The following is a 9,962-nucleotide window of genomic DNA, read 5'->3' on the forward strand; positions in this document are numbered from 1 at the left end:
CAAATTTCGAAGCTAAAGCCGGTTTCACCGGATGCGCTTTTTATAGCTTCCTGGTCATGACGTCACCCGCCAGTGACGCACATTTCATTCATTCCATTGGACTAGTTAACATAGATGCTTCAGACGCATTCACGCCGGGGGCGTTCCCAAAGCGTTATCGACGCATCGTCTCGTTCCCTTTCTCAGGGAACTATGGTTACAGTCGTAACCTGAGACGATTTTTATAGACAACTATGCCTAGGGCCTTGAAGTTCTATCACACCACATGTAGCCACTTATATGTTTTCTTACTTGGCATATGTAACTCTTTAGGTATTTACAACACCACGGGTCACTATATGATTAAAGTGTGAAAATTAATTGTAAGAAGAAGTTTATATTAGTTCAAGTTTGTTCTGTGTGGATGTATTGTTCTGTTCCAGTGATGTTCTATGACTAAACCTTGAAGGGAAAAGATATCACCTATGGGGTCAAAGCCTGTTCCCCAATGGTATCTGCTGAAGCCTTTGCAAGAGACATATATACCCCACAGGTCCCAGCAAGTTTTCACCAAGGTGGTAGGACCCAGCGATCCATTTCGCCCCTTTGCATACCTTGTTTATTCGTGTAGCCTGCCCTCCAGATAATAAATATGCACTTGCTTTGCAATTCATCCATTGGGTTATTATGGAATCAAACTAATCAAGAGTTCTAGACTTTGACGGGTTCTTCTTATTTGCTTTCGTGTTGCTTTTCACATGATTGCTGTATGAGATTTTTATAGACAACTATGCCTATGGTCTTGAAGTTCTATCACACAACATGTAGCCACTTATGTTTTCTTATTTGGCATATGTAACTCTGTAGGTATTTACAACACCACTGGTCACTATATGATTAAAGTGTGAAAATTAATTGTAAGAAAATTTTTATATTAGTTCAAGTTTGCTCTGTGTGGATATATTGTTCTGTTCCGGTGATGTTCTATGACTAAACCTTGAAGGGAAAAGATATCACCTATGGGGTCAAAGCCTGTTCCACAATGGTATCTGCTGAAACCTTTGCAAGAGACATATATAACCCTCGGGTCCCAGCAAGTTTTCACCAAGGTGGTAGGACCCAGCGATCCATTTTGCCCCTTTGCATACCTTGTTTATTCGTGTAGCCTGCCCTCCAGATAATAAATATGCACTTGCTTTGCAATTTATCCATTGGGTTATTATGGAATCAAACTAATCAAGAGTTCTAGACTTTCACGGGTTCTTCTTATTTGTTTTCATGTTGCTGTTCTCATGATTGCTGTATGATATTTTTATAGACAACTATGCATAGGGCCTTGAAGTTCTATCACACCACATGTAGCCACTTATATGTTTTCTTACTTGGCATATGTAACTCTTTAGGTATTTACAACACCACTGGTCACTATATGATTAAAGTGTGAAAATTAATTGTAAGAAGAACTTTATATTTGTTCAAGTTTGGTGGTTCAAGTTCAATGGTATCTGCTGAAGCCTTTGCAAGAGACATATATACCCCTCGGGTCCCAGCAAGTTTTCACCAAGGTGGTAGGACCCAGCGATCCATTGCACCACTTTGCATACCTTGTTTATTCGTGTAGCCTGCCATCCAGATAGTAAATATGCACTTGCTATTATGGAATCAAACTAATCAAGAGTTCTAGACTTTCACGGGTTCTTCTTATTTGTTTTCATGTTGCTGTTCTCATGATTGCTGTATGAGATTTTTATAGACAAATATGCTGCCCTACAAAGGCAAAAGACCTTAACTCACCAGAGTGTGAAACTGAGAAAAATGACTTTAAAGTTTTTTTGTTGTCCAGCCAATTGTATGATAGGTAGGACACTGAAAATTTGCCAAGTAGTTGTCATAATGAATATATTTATCTACATAAAAAAAATTGAGCTCAAACTTGACCTTTGACCCTTATTCGGAAGTTACTGCATTCTGCCTTTGCATTATCTGCAAAACAATAATGGCACAAAGGCAAAGTACCTTAACTTCTAATTTATTGACCATTTTGACTTTTATCACTCTATAAAAACATTTCTATGATAACAATGATCGTCTTAAAATAACATTTAGTGAGTTCTGTTTAGAAGCTTAATACTACATCAATAGAATATTACAAAATAAAAAATAATGAGAAGGCTACTGTACTGGATCGTTTTAAAACTTTATCAGTGTTCTTAATTTAAGTAAAATAACACTTTAAGAAGTTAAAGTAACCTTTCACAAATATTTCTTACATTTGAAAGATTTGATTTGACACACACACACACACACACACACACACACACAGAGGCCTCTGTTTTCTGACGTGCTCTCTGCTTGCCGTTGCGGATTGAGGATTGAGGCCGTTGCATTAGCCGGTTTCATATGTTGTGTGTGCAAAGATAAGCGGCAGTAAATTTAAAGTATATGCTTATAACGGCCCAAAAACCAGGACATTTTCATCACTTTATAAAAAAATAAAAAAAAAAATAAAAAAAAACGCCACGACGGCCAGGACAAGACGTGAAAACATGACATGTCCTCGGAAAACAGGACGTTTGGGTCACCCTAATTTTAACTGTTTAACCGGATGTCTGCCTACTAATAGCCTACCCACAGCGACACTTAAAATGTCAACCTCCGGACAACTTGCACTTTGATAGATTAGGTTAGCCAACCGGCACATGATGGATTTAAACAATGGATTGTCTTCTCAGTGGATGTCGTTTTCCATGGATTTTGAGTTTGACCATGTTAAAAAAAGGTAAGCTGCAATCTAAGTTATATCTGCTGGGTTTGTTTGTTTGCGTGGTAATGTTTTCTCCTCCCCTTACTGTCACGGTTCATGGATTCATTGACTCGCCCTTGCTATGTGTGTGCGTGTTGTATGAATGGGCGCGGCTCATCAGCACGGCTCGTTATCGCTGATGAGCTGATCAGCGCCAGCTGTTTTGAATGAGAATGTCCTATATATTGTTTGTCACCTCGTCTTGTCTTTGTCAGATGGTTGTGGAGGTTCTCAGGCTCAGCTCACAGTCTTCTCTCCCTCGCTCCAGTTCCTGTATTCCTGTTCTGAGATTCGTCTGCCTGTTCTGAGGATCGGACACGAGTTCCTGTATTCCTGTTCTGAGATTCGTCTGCCTGTTCTGAGGATTGTCTGCGGTTCGTCCGTTGCTGTCTGCCCACTGAGTCCTGCGTTGCCGAGCCTGTTATTCTACTGTTGCCTGATATCTCTACCTGCACTTCCTCTTCTATTGTGTTAATAAACACCAGTATTCACTTGCTATTGAATCCTTGACTTTTCCTTCGAGCCATGACAGAACCATCTGACCAGATCATGGATTCAGCGAGTGCAGCCACATTGGAGCAGATGTATGCCGGTAATCACGCCCGCATGGACCGTCAGGATGAACAGATCGGTGCCTCGGGTCGGGCGATACAGGCTCTGGTAACGCAGGTGTCCGAGCTCACCTCTCAATTACAACGTCTGAGAGGTCCCACTGCGCCAGCACGGCCCCCGCCTGTTCCCCCGGAAAGTCTCAACATCAACCGGCCAGAGCCGCGCATCCCCACCCCCGAGAGGTATTCTGGAGAACCGAATATGTGCCGAACTTTTCTAACCAAATGTTCGATTTACTTCTCTCTTCAGCCTGTGACGTTTTCCTCTGAGGAGAGTAAAGTGGCACTAGTGATGACACGGTTATCTGGACGCGCGGCTCTGTGGGAAACAGCGGTGTGGAAGAATCAACACGCATGCTGCTCCTCGTTCCAAGCACTTGAGCAAGAGATGAGCATGGGTTAGCTGACTGTGTTCAGAAGGAGATCTACACGTTGGATTTACCCAAGACTCTTGATGAACTGGTTGAACTGGCATTACGAGTCGATGCACGATTACAACAGAGAGCGAATCGATCGTTCCAGACTCCAGTGGGGGATTTCGCTGAATTTCCCAGTCTCAGGGGAGTGAACACGGTCAGCCCCTCGAACGATCCTGAATCCATGCAGGTAGGTCGAGCTCGGCTCTCCCGGGAGGAGAGAGAACATCGCCGTTCGAGAGGTCTGTGTCTCTACTGTGGAGAGGCCGGCCACTTCATCTCCACCTGTCCTTTAAAAGGCCAAGCCCGGCGGTAGGACGGAGGCTACTGTCGGGCGGGATATCCATGGCCAGACCCTCGAACGCCACCCTCCTCCCGGTGAGACTCCAGTGGGCAGGCCACGCCTTCAACGGCCAGGCGCTGGTGGATTCGGGAGCGGAGGGGAATATGATGGACTTTTCTTTGGCTCAGAAACTTCACATGCCCATCACACCTTTGGAGCACTGTATCACCATCCACGCACTTAATGGACAGGAACTTCCGGGCATCACTCACACCACTGGATTCATCACACTTATCACTTCGGGTAACCACACTGAGAGGATCTCACTCTACCTCACTCAGTCACCTCACGCCCCCATTGTCCTGGGTCATCCGTGGTTGGTGAAACACGGACCCAGTATAGAGTGGGGTCAGAACTCCGTGTCCAGCTGGAGTAATCAATGTTATGCCTCATGTCTTTCGTCTGCTGTTCCGTCTGTTTCTTGTTCTGTGTTGCAGGAGGAACCAGTGAATCTGTCTAACGTGCCACCAGAGTATCTCGACCTGAAGGAAGTGTTCAGTAAGTCCCGGGATGCTTCTCTTCCTCCGCATCGTCCCTATGACTGTGCTATAGATTTACTGCCAGGTACGTCTCCGCCTAAGGGCAAGTTATATTCGCTTTCTGTTCTAGAAAGGGAGGCTATGGAGAAATATATTTCTGATTCTCTAGCAACTGAATTCATCCGCCCTTCCTCTTCTCCAGCGGGGGCGGGGTTCTTTTTTGTGGGGAAGAAGGATGGCTCTCTGCGACCTTGTATTGATTACCGGGGGTTGAACAGCATCACGGTAAAGAATACTTATCCTTTACCGTTGATGTATTAGGCCTTCGAGAGGTTGCAAGGAGCATCAATCTTCACAAAATTGGATTTACGTAATGCATATCATTTGGTTCGCATCAGGAAGGGGGATGAATGGAAGACCGCGTTCAACACCCCCAGGGGGCACTTTGAATATTTGGTCATGCCATTCGGGCTTTCCAACTCCCCAGCGGTCTTCCAGGCACTCGTCAATGATGTGTTGAGAGACATGGTAGACCAGTTCATATATGTTTACCTGGATGACATATTGATTTTTTCTTCGTCTCTCCAGGAGCACGTTCAACACGTCAGACGAGTGCTTCAGAGGTTGCTAGAGAATGGGCTTTTTGTCAAGGCGGAGAAATGCGCTTTTCATGCACAGTCTGTTCCTTTCTTAGGGTACATCATTTCGTCTGAGGGAATACGAATGGATCCTGAGAAGGTTAAGGCTGTGGTGGAGTGGCCAAGCCCAGATTCCCGTAAGGCCCTACAGAGGTTTCTGGGGTTTGCCAACTTCTACCGGCGTTTTATTCGCAACTTCAGCCAACTAGCCGCACCTCTGACTGCCTTGACCTCCCCCAGAACGGCGTTCAGGTGGTCAGACACAGCTGAGGCTGTGTTTGCTAAACTGAAAGGCCGCTTCGTTTCAACCCCCATCCTTATAGCCCCTGATCCATCACGTCAGTTCGTGGTGGAGGTCGATGCGTCAGAGGTTGGGGTAGGAGCAGTGCTATCCCAGCGTTCTCCCACAGATGACAAGATGCATCCCTGCGCATTTTTGTCCCGTCGTTTATCACCTGCCGAACGTAACTACGACATTGGTAACAGAGAGTTGTTGGCAGTAAAGTTAGCGTTGGAAGAATGGCGTCATTGGTTAGAAGGGTCGGGGGTACCTTTTATTGTCTGGACCGATCATAAGAACCTGGAATATATCAGAACCGCCAAAAGATTGAACTCCAGGCAGGCTCGGTGGGCACTTTTTTTCGGTCGTTTTGATTTTTCTCTCTCGTACCGCTCGGGTTCCAAAAACATCAAACCCGACTCTTTATCGCGTATTTTTGACCATTCCGATCGCCCGTCTACTCCCGAGTGCATTTTACCCGAGACCCTATTTGTCTCCACACTCACATGGGAGGTCGAGTCGAAGGTTAAAACGGCCTTAGAAGGGGTAACGCCTCCGCCTGGTTGCCCACCGAATCGTTTGTTTGTGCCGGAGGGATTACGGTCCGACGTTATTCAGTGGGGTCATTGTTCCAACGTAGCTTGCCATCCAGGAGTAAATCGCACTAGTTTTTTAGTCAAGCAACGGTTCTGGTGGCCACTGATGGCTCGTGACATTCACAGTTTTGTTTTGGCTTGCTCGGTTTGTGCCACTGGTAAGACTTCCAATCGACCCCCAGATGGGTTACTTCAACCGCTGCCTGTCCCTTCGAGACCCTGGTCCCATATAGCGCTAGATTTTATCACCTCCCTCCCACCCTCTCAGGGCAATACAGTCGTTTTGACTGTGGTGGACCGGTTCTCGAAGGCGGCTCATTTTATTCCCTTGCCCAAATTACCCTCAGCCATGGAGACAGCGTTGACCGTTGTTAATCACGTCTTTCGCTTACATGGCCTCCCGATAGACGTGGTTTCTGACAGAGGACCCCAGTTTGTAAGTTTTGTAAGTTACTGGGAGCGACTGTCAGTCTGTCCTCAGGGTTTCACCCCCAGAGCAATGGTCAAACCGAGAGAGCCAACCAAGATTTGGAAAGGGTGTTGCGATGTTTGGTCTCCAAGAATCCTTCCTCCTGGAGCCAACAACTTTCAGTGGTGGAGTACGCACACAATACGTTGCCAGTGTCGTCCACGGGCCTATCTCCGTTTGAATGTAGTGTAGGTTACCAGCCACCAATTTTCCCCAGTCTGGAATCCGAAGTCGCGGTCCCCTCCGCTCACGCCTTCGTCCAGAGGTGTCACCGCACATGGACTAGAGCCTGTGAGACTCTACTCCAGGTGGGGGCGCACACCAAGGCTAAAGCCGATCGCCACCGGTCTAAGCCTCCCGTATACGTCGTTGGTCAAAAAGTGTGGCTTTCAACCAGGAACATTCCTCTCCGCTCCGTTTCTAATAAACTTGCTCCCAAATTCATTGGCCCGTTTACTGTCACCAAGATCATTAGTCCGGTGGCAGTCCGCCTCAACCTCCCTCCAGCGTACAGGAGGATTCATCCCGTCTTTCATGTGTCCAAAATAAAGCCCGTATTTCGTTCTCACATTAATCCGCCTGCCCCGGTCACCCCCCCCCCCCCCCCCCCCGCCACGACTCGTAGATGGGGAACCTACTTATTCGGTTAATCGTATACTGGACTCAAGGCGGAGGGGACGCGGATTCCAGTACTTGGTGGACTGGGAAGGTTACGGTCCGGAGGAGAGAAGTTGGGTTCCTGCTAGGTACATCCTGGACCACTCCCTTATCGATGATTACAATCGACAGGTAAGGGTGTCTGGGAACGCCAGGCGGCGTTCCTAGGAGGGGGGGTACTGTCACGGTTCATGGATTTATTGACTCGCCCTTGCTATGTGTGTGCATGTTGTATGAATGGGCGCGGCTCATCAGCACGGCTCGTTATCGCTGATGAGCTGATCAGCGCCAGCTGTTTTGAATGAGAATGTCCTATATATTGTTTGTCACCTCGTCTTGTCTTTGTCAGATGGTTGTGGAGGTTCTCAGGCTCAGCTCACAGTCTTCTCTCCCTCGATCCAGTTCCTGTATTCCTGTTCTGAGATTCGTCTGCCTGTATTGAGGATCGGACACGAGTTCCTGTATTCCTGTTCTGAGATTCGTCTGCCTGTTCTGAGGATTGTCTGCGGTTCGTCCGTTGCTGTCTGCCCACTGAGTCCTGCGTTGCCGAGCCTGTTATTCTACTGTTGCCTGATATCTCTACCTGCACTTCCTCTTCTATTGTGTTAATAAACACCAGTATTCACTTGCTATTGAATCCTTGACTTTTCCTTCGAGCCATGACACTTACTTATCGTGAGGCGTCCCCAACCCACTCGCGCTGTTTTCTGTCAGTGAGTGCATGGACTGTCAGATTGGCTGGATAGTATCCAAGCTTTGATTTATGGTGTCTTACAGCTGACACACCATCTATTATGTAACATTAGGCTATTTCTTGATCAGGAATAGTTGTGTTTTGTGTGTCAAGTAGCCTATCTTAGCCCAAGTTTGCATCGCTAGCTAGCTAACTAGGCTAACGTTACCAGTATCCTAGCTGAATTTCACAAAATCTGAAGTAAATTGCATATCTAAAAAAAAAAAATTCTTCATGTATCCATATCATCCTTACCTTGATCTTGGTATTTGCGTTTCAAAGCCATCTCTACCATCATTTTCCCGCAAGGATAGGCCATTATTAATGTTAGATAAAGTTAAAAACAACCACTGCAACAATTTTATTTTCACTTTATTTATTTAATGGTTGTGGCAAAAGTGCTTCAATTACATATAGGCATTAACGTTACACCGTAACTTCAGCACAAAAATTTAACGTTGGTAAAACAAAGGCAGAGTGCCTTAACTCCAACTGTAACTTGATTCCAGCATTCTAGAGTGCAGCGGAACAAAGCTAAAAGACCGTAACTGATGTTAAGGGCGTCTGCCTTTGCTTTCCCTCTGCTTTTGGAAGTTATGACAAAAACAACATCTTATTTTTAGCAGAAAAGAACAAAATTGACTTAAGATATTTTTCCACATGATAAAACTGATGTCCATTGTTCCAAAAATGGCAATAACTAATTTTGACCAAAAATTGAAGGTAAGGTCTTTTGCCTTTGCACGGCAGTATGCCTAGGGCCTTGAAGTTCTATCACACCACATGTAGCCACTTATATGTTTTCTTATTAGGGCCCGAGCACCGATGGTGTGAGGACCCTCTTGGAATTGCTCTGTTTATTATTATTATTATTATTCTTCTCCGCATTGAATTGCATTTTTGAGGGCCTAAACATGCGCGAAAACTCACGAAACTTTGCACACGCGTCAGAACTGGCGAAAATTTACATCTGATATAGGTTTCAGAATTGGACGGGGCAAAATGGCTCGATAGCGCCACCTATAAAAGTTCAACGGAGTGCGCCTCCTGCAACGTTCCACGTACGTGCACGAAATTCGGTACATACGTGTAATGACCTAATACCTACAAAAAAGTCTCTTGGAGCATAGCCCTAAACACAACAGGAAGTCAGCCATTTTGAACTTCCTCTCAGATTTTTGTGCAGTTTTTGCCATTTTCAGGCCTCGTACTTTAACGAACTCCTCCTACAGTTTTAATCTGATCATCTTCAAATTTGGTGAGTGTAATCTTAAGGCCTTTGCGACGTTAAATTGCGAAGATCTTGAGTTTTCGTCGAAGGGCGGGTCCTCGGCGGCCTTACAAATTTCGATGTTTCGCCATGAAACAGGAAGTTGCTGTAACTCAGGCATGGAATGTCCAATCTCCCCCAAACTTCACACGTTTGATAAGAGTTCTGTCCTGAACACATGGCCATGCTCATATTCAGTTATAGTCATAGCGCCACCTGCTGGCAACAGGAAGTGACATGTTTAACACTGTTATGGACTCCTAATAACATATAAAAAAGTGCCAGCAAGTGCGAAACATGCTAACAACATACTAGAAGCATGCTAAAACATGCTAGCAAACTCTTAGCTAAGTGCTAAAGCATGCTATTATTGCAATTAAATAGGAATTTGCTGTAACTCAGGCATGGAATGTCCAATCTGCCCCAAACTTCACACTTTTGATAAGCGTTCTGTCCTGAACACATCTACATGATAATATTCAGTTATAGTAATAGCGCCACCTACTGGCAACAGGAAGTGTCATGTTTAACACGTTGATGCCATTCTAGCAACATGTTAAAAATGCCATTGAGGTCTAAACATGCTAGAAACATGTTAAAACATGCTAGCAATACTTAGCTAAGTGCTAAAGCATGCTAATTCAATGAAACAGGATGTTGTTGTTACTCAAGAAGGCAATGTCCAATA

The 9,962-nt window shown here is 45.3% G+C and overlaps 1 protein-coding gene across 1 annotated transcript; it reads left to right on the forward strand.

Annotated features, from left to right (window-relative positions):
* Positions 1 to 2,837: 2,837 nt before the first annotated feature.
* LOC307160733 (uncharacterized protein) lies at positions 2,838 to 7,933 on the forward strand. Its single transcript, XM_079874921.1, has 2 exons — positions 2,838 to 3,576; positions 7,621 to 7,933. Exons 1-2 carry the CDS (start codon positions 3,308 to 3,310, stop codon positions 7,691 to 7,693), a joined length of 342 nt encoding a protein of 113 aa, XP_079731047.1. The 5' UTR covers positions 2,838 to 3,307; the 3' UTR covers positions 7,694 to 7,933.
* Positions 7,934 to 9,962: the final 2,029 nt, after the last annotated feature.

Source organism: Squalius cephalus, assembly GCF_949319135.1.
Source record: "Squalius cephalus genome assembly, chromosome: 6".
Classification (NCBI taxonomy): Eukaryota; Metazoa; Chordata; class Actinopteri; order Cypriniformes; family Leuciscidae; genus Squalius; species Squalius cephalus.

Excerpts from the sequence above, each read along its gene's own strand:
- LOC307160733 (XM_079874921.1), top strand. The coding sequence starts at position 3,308 with ATGACAGAACCATCTGACCAGATCATGGATTCAGCGAGTGCAGCCACA. Across the intron at positions 3,577-7,620 it reads CGCATCCCCACCCCCGAGAG|ATGGTTGTGGAGGTTCTCAG; the intron begins GTATTCTGGAGA and ends TGTCTTTGTCAG.